Genomic DNA, 20110 nt, shown 5'->3' on the forward strand with positions numbered 1-20110 from the left:
GAACTCCACAAAGAAGAATGGAGGAACTTTTGCCTGTGCTTTGGCCTCAGCATTAAGGGGGAGTAACTTCCTTTGAAGACCAGGGTGGTGGTAACAAGGATATCCAGACTGAAAGAACGCCAAGAGGGAGGTGCGATTCAGGGCTCAGTTAAGTAAGTGAGCATAGGTTCCCTTAGTTTGTTGCTTCCCAATTCTTCATTAGTAGACTTTTAACCCTTATAGGTCAGATGTAAGTTAAAATGCAAATATTCCCTTGGAAGGGTAACATTTTGCTGTTACCATTCACCTAAAGAACTGAAAGGAGGCTCAGTTAACAGAGAAAGAGAAGCCGTAAGAGTAGCAAAGGTGTAGCTTCCCAGGAAGAGGGGAGCTGATCAAAATCTAACTTTGCTTTCCTTGTGCTGTATCTGGGCCAGGCCCAGAGAACGGTCACCCTGAGTGACTCTCCGTGAACAGGGCATTTGGTCTCTGCAGGCTTGCCATCCCCATGTGCCTCTAACATCCTCATGCTTAATAGTGTCCTTGAAGTGTGCCTGTTCTTCTTACATAAGTGTGCTTCCTTTGGCTAATCAGACAGAAGTTGTTAAGCATCTCTGGAGAGTATGAGAAAAGCTATTACATTATCAAAAAAAAAAAAACTCCTTTTCCAGGCGGATTCACAAGGAAGTGCCTGAGAGGCAACTTTCCCCATTGACTGCCAGCATAAAAGAACTAATCATTGAAATGCTGGGTGGTGAATTGGTGGACTTGGTGAATGGATAATGTTTCCTCTAAGATCCCGGGCCCCAGAAGTTATTAAAGGATGAGGCTGGACACTTCTTGATGAGGTCCCTTAATCTCTAAGAGACCTTCAGTATTCACTTCATAACGGGAGACACAACATTTAATCTAATGGAGGCAGTAAATATTTTGCAGAAAACATATGGCATGATTTCCAGAACATTTTAACCAACTTTGTTATAAAGATTAAAAAAAAAAAACAAACGTGATTTGTTTTCTTCAGGTCAGCAATTCTTTATTTTGGGGAGAGGCTGTGGAAGGAGGAGAGGGTAACGGATACAAGCTATAACTCAGGAAGGTGATACAAGGAAGGTCGGGACGGACAGAATGATGTGTGAGATCATGTTAGAAATATCACCAGATTCCTTAGGGAGTTGTAAAGGTGCCTTAATTCTTGTCCTTGCCAAACATCCTATAATAGTACGACAAGATTTTATTTATGATCACAGTCAAATTGGACTCTTATGCTCTGGGTAGGCCACAGGTGTGGAATGTCAGTCATGGCTCTTACAATTATCAGAATGGCTCTCATTAGGTCATTAAGGAAAGGAAAGGATTCAAGATGAGGCCCTCCAAAGAAATTGTCATTTTCTTCAGGCTGGAGAGGCATCTGTTTGCTTTTATTAGGCACCTAGTTGGTTTTGCATTGAAAGAGCCATGTATTTGTGCCTGAAAGAAGGGAAGGAAAGAAATATCCCATTTTAAAATCAAGCTTCCCTGATGAATTGGGTACTTTACTTATGAAGTCTAAGCTTTTGTTGCCTAATTTTGTAGTCTTTTAATAGAGAATACTTCACACAGATTAAGCCTTGAAAGGAAATAATTACCAAATATGTAAATAGACATTTCTATACACTAATATCTGCACCTAACTATATTTGCCTTTATGGCTATTAAGTGTATTAAACTAAATACACATTAAATATTTATAGTCAATCTTCTATTTTTTTGATGCATAAATGAACATTCTCCACCAGAACCAGTCATGTCTGTGAGAAAGCAGATACTTTAGGTAGAAATCCACTGGAATATACATATCTGAAGACTTATTCCCACTCTCAAGAAACCAGAACATTTGTTTTAATCTGTTTAATCTAATTATTTTATTGTAGCTTCCTACAATAGGCCTCAAGTTTGACCATCAATCACACGAACTCACATTATACATAAAATATTAAGATTAGATAGATTCTGATTGGACATTCATCTTTAAAATAAATGCTAGTAACCCTTAGTTAGAAAATAAGGAGAAAAAATAAATTTTTACCAATGAGGTTACAGTCCAAATATAACATGAAATAAAAATGTCAGGATAAAAATGGGAAGTCTTAATCTTTAAATACTGCTAAAAAAAAGTTAAGTAACACAACAGAAACTTACTAAAATACTTTAAAAAGCTGTTGTAAATGAAAGTGAGTGATTTGTCCTGAAGAGATAATCCAGATAGTTGGTTTCCAATTCTGTCATTAGAATGCTTTTTCAACAATTAGATTTCAAATAAGAAACCTGTAATAAGGTACATCCATAGGAACATGGTGAATGTTGATAATATCAATGTGAGAAGGCAATATCTGGAGCTTTTAAAACATTTTTTGTCCAATGGTTGGGGTTTCAAAATGGATAGAAGAATAACATCTATCATTTTAGAGGTTTTCTGAAAGAAACCAAGGTTCCTTTTAAGTTCTTGCTTCTTGGAGATGCCTAAAGGGAGACTATTGTTGAAGTAAAATACAACACTCAAATATAACTAGCTGAATAGGAGACAAAGAGGCCTCTATAGTTGAATCCTAATTAGAGGACATTTTATTCTACTTCAAGCCCTATCCTCCATTCTAGCTTTAACCTTCTCCTTAGATGCACTTTAAAAGGCAAAGGTCTGCTTAGGAATAATGAACTTTCATGGATCAAGGTTCCGTTATTTTCATTTTATGGAAAGATCTGGATTCAATTCTGAAATGCCATCTGGTCTCTGTGGGTCTTTGGGAACTCCACGTGTTTTGCTAAACAGTAGCTTTTCGAGCAAAACGGTTGAACAATGTGGCCCTAGGACATATTTCAAGAACACTCATGCCTGGTTATCATTTAAGAATTCACCAGACAAAAATGATTACCAGGTCACTGCCAGCTACAATTCTTACATTTCAACATTTTAAATAATTTATATGAAAGGCAAAGAAAATAAATGTCACTTTTTTGGTTTTCAATCAAACTAGCAGTTCACATATTAGGACCTATTACTTTCCAAAAGTCACACAGTCCCTACAAAAGTTTGCCACACAACTTATCACCAAAAGTATTTCCAGTCTACATGTGTTAACATATCAAAGAAAGCTTAATTAATCAGAGGAAATCTAGCACAAATGTATGTTATAGCCTAAATAATTTAGTTTCTAGCTAAATGAAGATCTACTTCAGATTATGATATTTTAAAATAAAAATGACTCACCCAAGAAATAATCACTTATGGGTAAACTATCATTTTAATGTCATTAATCGTTCTTGTTTTTGAGTAAATAGTATATTAACAACTAAAAGAGTTTCGGAGCAACTTGTTGTAAATTGTGTTTTTTAAATTTACCAGAAAATTTTGATATGAATTATTGAAATACCCACTTCCGCATATAAAAACTAGGTGTCTTTGATATATTGTTTAAATATGCAAATATGTTAACAATAAAGGAGATACAAGCTCATGTAATGAGATTACTTCCATTATTTTTAAGTTACTTTAAATATTTGTTGGGGAAAACTTGTTAGCAGTGGGTCATTGCTCTAGGACAACTCAATGACCACCCAATTGTCTGTGTGTTCCAGCCAAATTCTCTACACTAACATGAGAAAGGGCACAATGATCTTTCTGGGATCAGGGGTGTATTAGTCTGTTCTCACTCTGCTAATAAATATATAACCAAGACTGGGTAATTTATAAAGGAAAGAGGTTTAATGGACTCACAGTTCCACATGGCCTCACAATCATGGCAGAAGAGAAAGGGATGTCTTACATGGTGGCAGGCAAAAGAGAGCTTGTGCAGGGGAACTCCCCTTTATAAACCATCAGATCTCATGAGACTTATTCACTATCACGAGAACAGCACAGGAAAGACCTCCCACCAGGTCCCTCCCATGACACATGGGAATTATGGGAGCTCAATTCAAGATGAGATTTGGATGGGGACACTGCCAAACCATATCATGGGGTTTGTCACTGGCCTGGATGGAACATCCTTGTCAAGACGCACACACACACACACACACACACACACACACACACACACACTTAAAGAGAGAGAGACAGACAAAAGAAAGAGAGAGAGGGAGAGCGCACGGTTTATGATGAGGGATTGGACCAGGTGATTTTTTGGAAGCTGAGAAGTCCCACCATCTGCCATCTGCCAGCTGAAGGTGTAATTCCAATCCAACCTCAAAGGCCTGAGAAGCAGAAAAGCCCGTGATGTAAATCCTAGTCTGAGTTCAAAGGTCCACGAACCGGGAAGGCCGATGAGCAAGGGCAGGAGAAGATGATGTCGCAACTCAAGTAGAGTGTGCAGATTTACACTTTCTCTACTTTCTGTTCTATTCTGGCCCTCAGGAGACTGGATGATGCCCACCTACAGTGGGAGGGCTATCTTCCTTATTCAGTCTATGGATGCAAATGCAAATCTCTTCCAGAAACACCCTCACAGGCACAATAAGAAATAAAACCATACCACTTGTCTGGGGCATCCTTTAGCCCAGTCAAGTTGACACATAAAATTAATCATCTGCCGGGCACGGTGGCTCATGCCTGTAATCCCAGCACTTTGGGAGGCCTAGGCGGGCGAATCACGAGGTCAGGAGATAGAGACCATTCTGGCTAACACAGTGAAACCCCGTCTCTACTAAAAATTAGCCAGACGTGGTGGTGGGCGCCTCTAGTCCTAGCTACTCGGGAGGCTGAGGCAGGAGAGTGGTGTGAACCTGGGAGGCGGAGCTTGCAGAGAGCAGAGATCGCACCACTGCACTCCAGCCTGGGCGACAGACTCTGTCTAAAAAAAAAAAAAAAAAAAAAAAATTAATCATCATACTGGCTCATTCAAATGAACAAACTGCTTATTCAAAAAAATAAAATTGTACCTCAACGCCTGCCCTCAAATTAAAGGTCAATGCTATGGTTTGGCTAAGGAAATATCATGCATTTTAAAACCCTAATCATACCTCTAGCCCATTGCTGAAAGGGCATCTACCAATAAAAGTATCTCCAAATGATCTGTTCCTTGAGTTGGTACTCACCTTTATCAGTCATTTAGAGGTTTCCTTTCCACAGCTATGGTCTTTTTGGAGCCAGCTGCTGTCATCAAGGGAGAGAGAGTGCTGGCTGCTGACCTGTGGGTGGCCAGACGCTTCTGATACTTTGCTAGCCTTGGGTTCCTGGCCCTCTTGCTTGAGAAAGTTGTCCTCAGCCCCTGCAGACAGATGCTCTGGGGCTTGACTGCTCCATTTCTGGACTTCCTTGCCTTCCTCTGCCCCTGGGAGTCTCCGTCATCTTCACTTTCCTTTACTTGCCAGGCTTCTTCTCACCTGTGGCTGCTCCCTGGTCCCAAGTTTCCAGAGTTTTTACCTGCTTCCTGGTGTGCCCAAACTATCTAGTTGAATTTAAGTTTTGTTTCTGAAAAACCCAAGTCTGCAAAAATCACATTAAGAACTGATAGTGAGAGTTCTTTCATTTAAATTCTTTCCTAAACAAAACAATCCTGCCTTGTTGTTAGGGGTGCTGTCAGCTTAAATGTGTAAATGTCCTTCACCTTTCTTGATTTTTAAGGTTTGTTTTCAGAAAAACAGGAATTGCAACTGGATGGCAAAATGCACATTTCAGCAATACATACAAATTCACATTTATTCCTACACTGGCTATAGAGAATACTCTGTTCTCCAATGTCTATAAACAGGGCCTGGCTCATAGTTCTAATTAATTAACTTTATTAACTTAGAGCTGAAAGGAGGTGGCAACTTAAGGAAATAAAAAGCAATAGACCTTGCCCGACTAGTTCCATATAACTGCTTTTTAACTGAAGGTAAAAGAACAGTCACTTACTTATTACATGTAATAAAGCAAAATAGATGCTTAGACAGACTGCATAGCACAGTCTATTCTCAGCTTATCCACAGAATGTTTTCAAAAAAAGAGAGAAAAAAGAAAGCATTTTTTTTCATTTAGTGCAAGTAGCAAGTTTATTTTCTTTGATATAGAATTAACAGAGTAATGATGCCCAAATGAGGTAATATTACATTTGCTTAGGAAAACTTTCCTTGAAACACTTATTTAGATCTTTGTTAAAGTTATTGATTGTCAAATCAGAGAAACTGCAATCCCAAGTTTATTCATAAAATAAAAAAAGTTGTTACTTTGGAAATTTCAAAATGGCAATTTTATCTCAGAGTCATAATTACAAGGGGAAAAATACTCTCTTAACCAAGATCAAGAATTTCGGCAGCACTGCAATACTGTTTACATCCACGTTACACAAAAGCACATGCATTTGGCAAAGAGAGTGCATACATTCTTATTGCATCATTTTTTGTTATGTGCTCAATTGCCTTATGGTCCCCTAGAGGGTCTACTTAACATGAATTCAACAATGATGATAATGGGGTCACCAGTCATTTCCTTACATATATAGCCCTGATGTATTCAATTACATGTTTTTGATGTTGTGCTGGTAGTATATAGATCCCAATTAAGGAGAAACTTGGGCCTATATAAACAATATATATGGAATATACATGGATATGTAAAGACTTGAGGTTGATGACCTGACATCCATTAATGTTAAAAATAGTAAAGTAAAAATTCCAGTGGCTTAGAAAGATGGTATTTTCTTAAGGACACACTGCTGAACACATGGCCACCTACCTGCTCTCTAAAGCAATATGTATAATTTAACCACCAAATAAAGAATAGAGGAATACCAGGAGACAAAAAAAAAAAAAAAAAAAAAAGCATTAAAGCCCAGTACAATCTTGAATAAACCAAAACCTCCAGTACATAGAAAAAGCATTGCAATCATATATTTAGCTTTATTTTTCTAATATATATCATAATTTAAAACTATATAAAGTCACTTACATAAAAGCAATTTTTTCAAGTGTTATAGTTTAGAGCATGGCTTTATATTTGGCTTAATCATTTTTTTTAAAAACCAGTTTAACTTATAAAGCTCGTAATCTTGCCAGCAGGGCTTCAACTTCGGGAACTGATTCATTTTTAGAAAAAGAGCCAAGAAGTTCCGTTTCCTTTTTTCTGTTGCTTTCTACATTACACGCTTCCTTCTTCTCAGCTGCCTTGATCCTCCCAGTAGACGTATGAGTGTCTAGATTATAATTAAGCTCCTTGGCGACTGGAGTCCTTGTTGAGTTGCAATTGATATTGTAGTGTGAACGTGACCCTTCTGTCAACTGCACTTTCTGATTTTCTACAGTAAGGAAAAAAGAAACATAAAACTTATCACCATGATAACCAAGGACTGTGCACGTTATGAAACACATTTAAAATAATTATTCTCAATAAATAAGTAGTCTTCTTAGATAGACTAAACAAAGAAACAGTCAACAGAGTAAGACAGGTTTAAAATAATCACACAGGGGTTTAAGAATAAACTAAAATATAACAGCCAACCATTTCATTAGCACTAATGCCCATTTCCTTCTTCCTTTATGCCTGACATGCCTGTCACGTGGTTATTATCAGGGCCTGGTCCCATATTTCTTTCAGGTCTCTGTTCAAACACCACCTAAAAAGAGAGGCCTTCCCTAGCCACCCATCTAAAATAGCATTTGCCCTTTGCACTGCTCTATCCTTCCCCGTCATGTTTTCCTTCACAGGACACATGATGGCTGGACACACAATATATTTGCTCACTTGTCCATTGTCTGTCTTACTAGAATGTGTGCTCCAAGACAGTAGGGACATTATTTTAAATACTGCTGTAACTTCAGGGCCTAAAATGGCCCTGGTGCAAAGTAGGTCCTCAATAAATATTTTTTGGATAAATAAATTATTTCCACACTCTGTGACACAAGATAAACATTAGCTTGAATAATAATGAGATTAATTTCCTTTTTGAATGAAATCAAGAAGGAAAGTTTCTAATAAGAATTTAAAAAGTCGATTATTTTCCTTTAAAGAAACAATGAACTTGGCAAGCAAATAATTAAAACTTCCTAGCAAACCAGAATGTTATATGTAATTGTCAAGTATATACACATCTATACATACATGCATGTACATATATACATACACACATACATTCTTTTATTGGTAAGTGACGGTAATGATGACTTTTAAAAAACAGACACCCTCCATATTCATGTAACCTTGAATGGGGCTTGAAAATGGCTTCAACAAACCTGACATGACATTTAAAGTTTTTTGGTTATTCTCTGAGAGATGTTTCATTGTCCCAATAGTAATGACTTTGGAGCACAAGCAGTCACTCATGACAGTGTGTTTTATGTGAGTGCTGAAAATTCCAACTGAAAACAGCTTGTACATTAAAAGGTGGCTGCTGAAGATATTTACTGCACTGTCATTTCCTGACCAGAGGCTTCCAGTGATGGATGAGGATTTTACACACTTTCTTGGACAATCTCAACAAATTTTAGAAGTATGATCACCTTTTAGCTGCTGGAAGAAAATAAATATACTTTGTCTTTCACCTTCTATATCAGGTGGGCAACTGTTACTCAAAAATCAAAATCTAATAGAGCAGTGATTTTCTCTTAAAGGAGTGTATGCTCTGTAGCTTGTAATGTACATATTGTGTTTGCTGGAAAGAGCACGGTAGATGTGGTATTCCTGCAGTTCCTATGACCACATCCTTTTCTTTTCTAGCTCCCACACTTCTGTCCCAAAGAATGCTTGAAAACTGCATTTGTAGCTAAATGTAGAATGTTGGCCAGCTTACTGCTCCTTCCCCAAAATGTTCCTATCTTTGCTTATTTGATTTCCTGCAAACCACTCCATCATGATGGTATCTCCAACAAACCAGTTTATTCTGCTATTGGACAACTCTAGTTAAATGTCTAATGGCAAAGAAGAGATTAAATTAGCCAAAATATGGGTATGGAATATGAAATGTGTGTGTGCGTGTGTGCATGTGTCCATGTATGCACTCCAAGAAAGTAGGGACATTGTTTTAAATATTGCTATAGCTTTAGTGCCTAGACCGTCCTTGGTGCAAAGTAGGTGCTCAATAAATATGTGTTGGGTAAAGAAATTATTTCCACACTCTGTGACACAAGATAAACATTAGTTTGAATAGTAATGACATTAATTTCTTTCTTGAACGAAACCAAGAAGGAAAGTTTCTAATCAGAATTTTTAGTCAGTGGTTTTCCTTCAGAGAAATAATGAACTTGGTAGGCAAATTATTAAAACTATATATATATATATACACATATATATATGTATGTATACACACACACACACAAAACACATACATACATACCATCTTATGAATAGCCTGTATTTTGTTGCACTTCAAACATTACCACCCTCAGCATATAGATTGAGGGGTAAAAGCAAAAGGAGGTTAAGTCATTTGCTTAGACTTAGTTACTGAGTAAATCGGTGGTAGACGCCAAATGCTGTCTCTAGAGATACTGAGGCTGTCTTCAAGAAATCTGAAAACCTTTTTGCCAAAGGAAAGTGCTAAGTAATTCAAAGCTAAGTTTCATAATAATGGTGTCCTGTACTTATACTTCAAAATGCCTTCTAACACACTGAATTCTCGCAACAGCTTTGTAAAGCAGATAGTACACCTATGTAAACTACCTTAACACAGTATATCCAAGGTCACACATATCCTCCATTTCTTTCCTGGTCTCACTTAGATTCATGACTATGAACTTCCAAAGCATGACCTTTAACCCACTACAATTCCCTAGTCCATTCACTCTTCCATTCTCCCAGACAACTGCTCCACACCTTCTCCACTCTTTGAAACTTCCAATATGTCCTCCCTCTCATTTAACTCATTCATAGAGGTGATCAGAAGAGAGCTCCTGCACGTGCCTCACCCCTTCCCCAACACCTATTATCTGCCTACTGCACACACATATATCCGCCCCTCCTGTTAGGATGAATCAACCTTCCGAGCTCCCCTCTGAGGACAGCCCTCAAGGTGAGTGACGGATGTGACTTTTGCTTGGATGTGACTTTTGCTTGTCTATTCAAGGACATCCCTCTGGCTGCTTTGCCCTCTCTCTGCTGCATTGCAAAGGTTTCTTTCTCCAGGTGCTCATTCCCCTCAGCAGAGAAGCTCTAATAATCATAAATTTATGAGGTGGGGGGAATCTCTATTTGTCTCCACATCCTGCTCCAGCTATCTAAATTCTTGGCTCCCTTTATAGTAAAATACCTTGAAAGAATTGCCCATACCTACTCTCTTAATTCCTCGCTCCCTATTTTTCTCTTGAACCCACTCCAATCATGCTTTTGACCCTTTACTCTTCTGAAACAGTTCTTGTCAAGGTCGCTAATGAACATGCATGCTGCCAAAAACAAGGATTGCATATCTATTTTGAATGTCTTAGTACTCCTTGATCTATACCAGATCCAAGGATGAAATGCCTAGCATTGCCTGGGTTTTTCTTTTAGCGTTTGGTCTTTGAACTTCTTTGGAGACAAAGGTAAATAATAATGGATGGGCCAAGGCAGGCAAAAGCATTTCTATCCTTTTGAGAAAACTCAAAATAGCTGTGGGCTTGCTTTAGGGACAAAATGATAAGAGAAAAACTAAGATGGTATTTATCTCCTCTGTGGTTTCAGGTGAGGAATCTTTCATGAGAAGTAACAGACAAGACAGTGTAAAAAGGAAAGAGGCCATTCCTGAGACCACTGAAGAAATAGAAAAGTGCACAAGAGTTTTTTAAAAGATGTTTATAGCTTTCTTAGAAATTCCTAGATAACAACTCTTCATTCCCAGCCCTCACATTAGCTCTCAGCACCCCAACAGCCCCCATTCTGGTCCTCACCTTCTTTTTGGTTTCTCTCCAGACATGGGAGACCAAAACTGTAGAAATGAGCAAGTCAGATCTTAAACTGCAAAGCAGATAAATGAAGCTGGACAGGAGGAGTTGCCTATCCCACTATAATTAGAGATAGTGCAGGTAGAGGAAGTGCTCAAGCTGGAAGTTCACTTTTTTTTTTTTTTTTTTTTTTTTTTTTTTTGAGACAGTCTTGCTCTGTCGCCCAGGCTGGAGTGCAGTGGCGCGATCTCGGCTCACTGCAAGCTCCACCTCCCGGGTTCACGCCATTGTCTTCCCTCAGCCTCCCGAGTAGCTGGGACTACAGGCGCCCACCAGCATGCCCGGCTAATTTTTTTTGCATTTTTAGTAAAGACGGGGTTTCACTGTGTTAGCCAGGATGGTCTCGATCTCCTGACCTCGTGATCCGCCCGCCTTGGCCTCCCAAAAGTGCTGGGATTTCAGGTGTGAGCCACTGCATCCGGCCGGAAGTTCACTTTTTTTAAGCCTGGCAACAAAGCCAGGCTGGGGATAAGCTATCTACCCGCCTCAGCGTCACAAAGTGCTGGGATTACAGGTGGGAGCCACTGTGCCTGCTGACCCCAGAAGTTCACTCTTATATAGAAATCTTATTATAATGTGTCAAGGCCAGGTGTCTTTTGTTATCACCATTATTTTAAAGTTTGTTATTGGTGGCTTTGTGTGGGCTGGAGACCTAAATTCCATGCAAAAACATGCACTTAGTTTCTAAATGGTTGACTTTCAAACAACAGAGTGATCCCACAACCTTGTAAGTTGGAGAAAACTCTGTACTCTACCGGGTGCTCAGAGGCACAAATAAATTGTAATTTGAGGCAGGTAGGCCAATTCTTTTCATATGAAGTTAGACAGTTACAAATGCAAGATGACACCTAGGACATATGGACTCAATGAAAGGTAAGGCTGGGGTATCAATAAAAAGACAAGCGTTTCTATTTCTCAACTCAACTCTTCACCATACACACTTTTAAATGGAAACTAAAAATATTAAGGCAAAGTGGGATGATTAATTCTTCAAGGCGAGGAGTTTGTTTTATTATTTTACAAATTGAATCCTAGGCCTTTTTTTCCTGTTTAAGATATTACAATTGATCTCTATGTACAATATATCTAGGACTACTGCCAATATTCAGGGCCGCTGTTGATTGTAGTACTGATAGGCAAAGAACCAGCTGCTATTCTTAGTACCAATTCAGTAAGAAAATGCAATCCACACATCTTGTATTTGTGTTTCTGTGGAAATAAACACGATGAGAATACATGCTATTTTCCTTTAAGATAGGAATACTTACTCATTTCAATTTAATTCTTCATAGGATTCTTACCATAAGAATTGAATCTAGAGACCCACCACAGCTTTTTCTTTGAAACTGAACTAAAAGTTGAACGTTGTTGGAGAGCTGAATGCCTCTTAAATACTGATACCCACTGGACTTAAAAATGAGAATAAAGGCCTTAAACTACATCTAGTGTTGGGTCCCACATGATCTTTGGCACAGTATAGATTTGGATGACAAAGAAAGCTTAAAAAACTCAATCATCCTGTGCTAATATTTCCACTGTTTCTTGAGAAACACAAAAGACACAGGAAACTGGGAAAGTTGCTGACAAAAGAATTATGTATATATATGTGAATATATGCAACTTGGCATCTAAATGAGGAAATATTTCAGCCAACAGTTGTTATGCTTCTTGAGCTAAGAAGGCAAGGCTAACTAAGGCCCTGGCGGACGGCCCTTGGGGAAGACTTCTCTGCTGCAGGAAATATCAGTTATGGTTCAGAAAGAGGCATTATTCCTTTGAAGTTAGTATTGATCCCCCCTCACATTGTGGTTCTAATGGGCACTGGCTTCTTAGGAGTGCCAACTCTCAGATGAAGTATAAAATTGAGCTCCTGTCTTTTGTGGTCAATGGTGAGTTGTGGCAGCCTTGACAGGAGGAAGAATGTAGAACTCTGGTGTCCTAAATTGACTACATCTATTCAGTGTTCCTGAAATTTGGTCTCTCCTCGCAATTCTTTACCTTTTGCTTTTAACTATTACTTTGACCTACTAAGTAGCTGTTTTGTTTCACCCCAGCAATGGCTTTACTTTGGTGAAAGAAAAAGAATCACCCATAAATATAATTTTAAAGCACCACTGGGTCTACATGATAGTAACGTGTGTGACAAATACATGTTTTTAATCTATGCAATAACGGAAGTTAGTGGTGGCCACCAGCAGCCCATATCCCTGTGGTTTTCCTTATTGCTGATTTACTGATGCTATTAATAATTGTCTTCCTTTGGTTTCATTTTGCTGTTTATCTTATGTATTGAAAATATATAAAAATAATTCAAAGAGCAAAAGGTCATTTTGCATATAGTTAAAATCTTTTAGGGGTGCCAGAAACTCTTATTAAAACAAATTATGTAAAAACAAACAACTAAACAAAACAATACTCCCCCATCTAAACACAGTATGCAAAGCAGAATATAATGATATCTTTGAATAGAGGAGACAACTGATGAAGAACTTTATTTGCAGAAACTATTATATAAACTTCTATTCATTCTTGTTCTGTATCACTATCCTTTAAATAAAATTCAAAGACAGTACTACCATTTCACAGTTTCCTATGCTGAGTTTTTCTAATTGAGTGTAGGGCTACAAGGAAGCTCAAGATGACACAGGCTCTGTGCACACAACACCCAGGATAGGTTCAGCCTCTAAAAGAACAGTAACGTAAACTCTTCTGTTTGACTGCTTATCTTCCTGATTTGTAATATGCTACCCGAGTTGGATACTCTTTTCCATATCTGCTTTCCTCTTTTTCACCTCTCCCCTCAATTCTTAGCAATTCTAATTTGGCTTTCATCCATACCTCTCTATTGAAATTGCTCCTTACAATATTACCCAAAGCATCGAAATTCCTAAACTCAATTGCATTTACTCATGCTTCTTTTTTCTCTCACATTTGCAACATTTTGGAATGTGTGTAATAAAGAATTCATCTGGTCTTTGTCCCAGTCCCTGGGAGGTGGCCTCTAAAGCCTTGGAATTTTGTATTCATGTTGGGCCCCTCAGATGAATAGTTTGAAACCCTAAACGGATAGTTTTTGCTAATGAGGTAACTCATGGTGGGCCCCTAGATAGTTTATAGTAATGAATGACTCAGGATGGCGGTTAACCAAGCCAGAAAGACCAATCATGTGATTAGAGGGTTGGGGTTTTGAGCCAAATGATTATCAGCCTGATTTCTGAGTGAGAGATGGGTACGGGAGCTTGAGCTCAATCATGTGGCTGATGATTCAACTAATTGTGCCTAAGTAACAAAGCCGCAGTGCAAACTCAAGACACTGATGTTCAGGTGAGTTTTCTGGTTGGTAATCCTCTGTGCATCCTTACACATCAATGTGCAAGGAGGCTGATGCGTCCCTAAGGACAATAGGGGCTTCAGTTGTCTCTCCTTTGGCTGTTTCTGATTTGTATTCTTTTGCTATAATAAAGCTGTAACAGGAAGTATAGTACTTTCCTGAATTCTGTCATTCTAGCAAATTATTGAATTTGAGAGGGTAGTAGGAAGCACTGAATTTGTAGCCAAGTGATCAAAAGTGAGGGTAACCTAGGGACCTCAAATTTGCAGCTGGTACTGAAGTGAAGTCAGTCTTTTAGAGGACTGTGACCTGTGAAATCTGGCTTAACTTCAACTAGCTGGTGTTAGAAGTCAATGTAGAATGTTATTTGTGACTTTGAACATTATTATGGCATAATATCGATATGATCATATTACCTTTATATATGGCTATTCTATAGCTTGCAAACACTTTCCCCATATATCCACTCATGTGATTCTTATAACAGCCCTGTGAGATAGGTAATATGGGTATATTTAGTATATTTACCTTGTTTGACATAAAATTGAGAAAGCAGACATAACTTTCAGGCAGAGCCAGAGACAGAACTAAGTCCTCAGACTCCTGGTTAACATGCTCTATCATGATATTGCCCTTGACTGCGCTTACTCTTCTACTTTTCGATGATTCATTTTAAATCTTCTTTGGTAACTTGTGCTACCTTCCCAACCTCTACCAAACAATCATAACCTCAGCGTGGCCATTTCTCACAGTTACATCTTTGGCCCTCTTTTCTGCCCTTTCTACCTTCTCTCCATCACGATCTCACAGCTTCAACCATTTCCTCTAGGAAGAAGACTCACATCTGCATTTCCAGCCCTGACAACAGAGCTCCAATACCGTATCCACCATGGCCTCCCTAAACATTCCTACATATGCCCTACTACTACTTCAAATAACACATTCTCAAACCACACTTTCATGCTCTTCATACTAACAGACTGAAACCAACCATGGCATCTGTTTATCAGTCATGCTACCTGTTATTGACAGCTGTCTCAGACTACTATGCACTTGTGGTCACCTGGAGGTGGCTTGGCAGATATTAAATAAATATTTCTAAAGTGTGTAATGGCTTGTCAGCTAATAGATACCAGGTCAGAAGTAATTTGATCAGTTGATCTGGTGGTTCATAAGGGAAAGGGTAGAGAAATAATACAGGGATATGGTTTGACAGTATACTTATTAAACACATACTACATACCTGATAAAACTTTTACATGCTATCTTTTTTCATTTTGTTTTTAGAGACAGGGTCTTGCTCTGTCGCTTGCTCAGGCTGGAATGCGGTGGTGCCATGATGGCTCATTGTAGCCTTGAACTCCTAGGCTCAAGGTATCCTCTTGTCTTGGCCTTCGGAGTAGCTAGGTCTACAGGCACGTATCACCATGTCTGGCTAACTTAAACATTTTAAAAATCGAGACGGGGTCTTGCTATCTTGCTCAGGCTCACCTAGAACTCCTAGTCCCAAGTGATTTTCCTGCCTCAGTTTCCCAAAGTGCTGGAGTTACAGGTGTGAGCCACTGTGCCTAGCCTTTACATGCTATTTTTAATTTTTTTTTTTTTTTTTTTGAGACGGAGTCTCGCTCTGTCGCCCAGGCTGGAGTGCAGTGGCACGATCTCGGCTCACTGCAAGCTCCGCCTCCCGGGTTCATGCCATTCTCCTGCCTCAGCCTCCTGAGTAGCTGGGACTATAGGCGCCCGCCACCACGCCCGGCTAATTTTTTGTATTTTTAGTAGAGATGTGGTTTCACCGTGTTAGCCATGATGGTCTCGATTTCCTGAGCTCGTGATCCACCCGCCTTGGTCTATTTTAAAATTTTTACAACAATCCCAAAGTGCAGGTATCAACAAGCCCATTTTATAGATAAGGAAGTTGAGGTTTAGAGAAGTCCATGAACTGCCAAGGCCACACAGGCTTTGCTATTTGCCTCTGGCAAATTCAGTCCAAATCGTTGGCCCTCATGGTTCTGGGGGCACATGATTAGGCCATGGCAAATAGACATGTTGTGAAATGGAAAAAGCACTTCCCAAGGATGAAGAGGCTGGGGAGAGGTAGATTCCGAGTGCTAATAACTTGGGAGCTGTATTAGAAACTAACTAGCTAACTATTTTTAAATACTTTAGGACTAGAACATATTTCTGAAGCCATTTCTAAGTCTCATCACATAGTGTGCTTTTAAGTATATTTCCTTATTTCTTATACTTCTTCAACATTTATTAGACATTTCGAATGTACAGGTATTTCTTCTGAATAACTTATGCTATTTCTGTTTCATTTCATTTTGATGCACAGAATCATGTAATGTAGAATCAAATGGAAAGACCCCTTGTTACTTGGTGGAACCACCTAGCCAATGCTCGAATTACATTTAGTTAGCATCCTATCAAGAAGCTGTCCAGACTCAGTTTGAAGACCTCGAGTCATTTCCTCACAATCTCATCAGGCAATATATTCTACCTTTGGTCAGCTCTAATAATTACATGTTTTACCTTAGATTTATCCAGTGTTTGTTTCCCTGAAATCTTAGTCACTGGCCCTGTTGATTTTTTCCATTAGGGCTGTACTAAATCCAATTCCTCTTCCACCCACCAGCCCTTCAAATATTTGAAGACAGATATTATATTCTCTCAATCTTTTCTTCTCCAAGCCAAACAGCTATAGTTTCTTCAACTGTTCCTTCAGTGATCATGAGTTGAAATTATGGTTAAGTCAGTTTATTAGTTAATTCAGTGAGGGTTTAGCCCACCATGCCAGCTGCTAAGTTTTTGAAACATTTAAGATCCTGTCATTTCTATAATGAACATGCAAAACAATATTCACTTAGTAGTTCAAAATTCTGGGGAAAAGCTAAAGCCAACTAGGGTGTGCAGTACTGTAAAACAATACAATTATATGTTCATAGACTCCTAAAAAATTTCCATGTAGACTTAATACTTCAGGTTGATTTTTGATATGCATTTAATAAGAATCTGCTTAAAATAATGTTTTTATTCATTAGAGAATTCAATCCTGGGATACATTTGTGTTTATAACTGTTTTATAACAAAATAATTTTATGTATGACTATATACATAGAAATGTTCTTTTACTTCTCCCTGGCCTATTACTACATATATACTACATTAGCCATATCTAAACATAGCAATATGTCCAAGTAGTAAGAAATCTAATTCATATCCATCTAATTGTGACCTAACTTGATAGAACATAAGCTCTATGAAGGCAGGTATCTTGTTTTATTCACTGGTGTATTCCCAAGCCCTAGCACAGTGCCCACCTCATAACAAGTTCTTGATAATTTATTTCCTGAGTGACTAAACCTAAGCACGGCATGATTTTATTACCTTGCTTCACTTAATGTTTTAAACTAAACCTTAAAAAAAAAAAGGAAACACTTTGGAGTGCTATTACCCAGATACAGCTGATGACATATCATTTTACTTTATTGTACATTTTTTTGTGATTTTGGGTCCCTTGAGGACTCAACATTGAGACTAGAAAGGTACTGTCCAATAGAAATTTAATGAGAATCACAAAAATGGGCTATACATGCAAGGTAAAAATTTCTAGAAGCCACATTAAACATTGAAAAAAAGGTGAATTAGTTTTAATAATATATTTTATTTAATCCAATGTCAAATATTATCACTTTGACATATATATAGCAAAAATATATTAATGATATCTTTGGCATTTTTTTTGTACTAAGCCTTCAAAATCAAATGTGTATTTCATACTTACAGCAGATCTCTATTCAGACCAGCCACATTTCAGGAGCTTAAGAGCCACACCTGGCTATTGTCTACTGTATTGGACAGCACAGATCTAGAACCTGGAGTTTTTCACAGTGCTATTACCTATACATTATTTATTTAGAGTTGAATATGTATATATTATAAACAAGTGAAAATGAATTGTTCCAATATTTAGCATTTTATTGTGATTTTGTTTCATATAAAGAGGAAGGAGCAGTTATATATTTCTAGGTAATTTGGATTTAGGTAGCTTCTGTGAATGGCAAAATAGACAAAGGCTAAAGATTAAAAATATACTCACAAAATTTGAATGCTAACAATGCAAGCCTACTGTTGCTACTGTCTATGTTTTGGCATCTGTTTATCCAGCCATCTAGGCATGGGGAGACTGGGTTACCGTTCAGAGACTCTTCTACTTTTGCTTACTAGTTCTGTACATGTTTTAGTAAATCCATAAAAATTAGGAGGATCTAACTTATTAAATCTAATTCTCCTTCCTTTCAAAATGAGAGTGACCTTTATGCTATTCTCCTATTCATATTGGATCAGGACCTATGTGGGGGTTAGGTTCACAGTGTTGCCATTATTAGAAGCTGATAGACTGGCCTTTTTTTATTGTTCTATTCATAGCATAGCAGCATTATCTTGTACTAGATTGATGGTACCAAGCTTCATTATGAAATCTGAAACTATTTCTAAAATTTTAGTTTCATGTATTTCTAGAAAATGAGTGAAAAAAAGAAATCTGGCATAAGTCATAGGCATTACCTTAAAGAGAGTACTCAGGCTAGTACACTACTGCCTCCTACTGTCAGTTTGAGGAAAGTGAGAGAGCCCTACTCATCCTTATTTCTATTTACAGGTTTACAGACAAGTGGCTTTCTTCCTTCAAAGGACAATTTTGTGCAGATAACCTAGGAAGAAATATTGATGTTCTCTGAATTTCCCTGAATTCTTCCCTTGCTTAGACTGCTAGATCTGTGAAAAAAAATCCAGCAAACACCGTGAGCATGGATCTTTTTCCATTCCAAAAAAGAAATTGGTTTTAAAGGTAATTCAGAAAACATCTGTTCGTTTAAATTCTATTTCACATTATTTTGTTGTTAAATTTTTCATTTTTCTCTTCTTCCCACTTTCCCTACAGGACCTCACATCACATCTCTAAGAAAAAGAAAGAGAAACAAAAATCTATATTATTTTTGAATCTTTTAGCAGCCTTCTCCTAAATAAAAATATTAACAAGTATGACATGAGTTAATATAGCAGGAAACATAACAATTCATTAAATACAGATAAATGTTTAAAAGCTGTAAGTTATCTAAAATATGAAGGGAGTACATGACTACATGACAACTCAGGATAAATAGAAATTACTTATTTCTATAACTAGCATATTTGGATCAATGATTTGGGTGCTGGTTGTAGAGTCCTCTGCAATCAAACTGCAGTTTCAATTCTGATGGTTTTTGCCGAGTCAAAGAATATGAACCTTTATTTTAAAGATGAGATTTTTGATCAGCAAAATAAATCAAACAAAGAGGACCTTTCTCAGAAGCTGCTCCCTTTTAATGAGGAAAATAGTAAAAGGAATAGGTCAATGTCGCTTCAGTTATTTTTTTGCAAATAAAACACCAAAGTTTGATTCCTATGAAACCCCAGGCTGCACTGAGGTCTCTGTACAATTGGTTTCTGTAAACAACTCATTTTCAACACAGCATTGGCAGAGCTTGTGCTTCCTGAGACTGTGGACACACCATCAGATTGGGCCACACAATCCCCCTCTTTCCGTTTACTGCTGTAGATTCTTGCCTCAGGCTTCTCTTGTCAGCAGGGACTGTTTCCTCAAAGACCTGCTTCCAGTCTGTCTTCTCGGGGCTTTGGGCTTTGGAGCACCTCCTGTCTCTATGGTAACACAAAACACAAAGACTAGAAATGTACCATACAGAGGGCAGAAAAGAAAGAAATTAGAGTATAGTACTCCTGGTAAGCTAAAGAAGGTTCTGACAGCAGGAAAATGGACAAGGAGGACAAGATACAGTAACTGTTAGTTGTTCCGTTTCACATACATCTTCTTAAAAGAGCTATAAGTGTTAGCACAGAAGCCTTAAAGTATGTGGAACTTTATAATCCATGTGG

At 38.0% G+C, this 20110-nt stretch overlaps 1 protein-coding gene across 6 annotated transcripts in view; it reads right to left on the bottom strand.

The window, feature by feature from the left end:
• Positions 1–5959: 5959 nt before the first annotated feature.
• DIAPH3 (diaphanous related formin 3) overlaps positions 5960–20110 on the bottom strand; it is a 490541-nt gene continuing 476390 nt past the window's right edge. For 5 of the 6 annotated variants that reach the window (XM_055360754.2, XM_055360755.2, XM_055360758.2 and 2 more), the window contains one exon: positions 5960–7229. In XM_055360754.2, coding sequence (XP_055216729.2) covers positions 6967–7229 — 263 coding nt within the window. In that variant the 3' untranslated portion in view covers positions 5960–6966. Of the gene's footprint in view, positions 7230–19518; positions 19877–20110 lie in introns of those variants that run through there. The other variant, XM_055360757.2, reaches the window with a different exon arrangement.

Source organism: Gorilla gorilla, chromosome 14 (assembly GCF_029281585.2).
Source record: "Gorilla gorilla gorilla isolate KB3781 chromosome 14, NHGRI_mGorGor1-v2.1_pri, whole genome shotgun sequence".
NCBI classification, from domain to species: domain Eukaryota; kingdom Metazoa; phylum Chordata; class Mammalia; order Primates; family Hominidae; genus Gorilla; species Gorilla gorilla.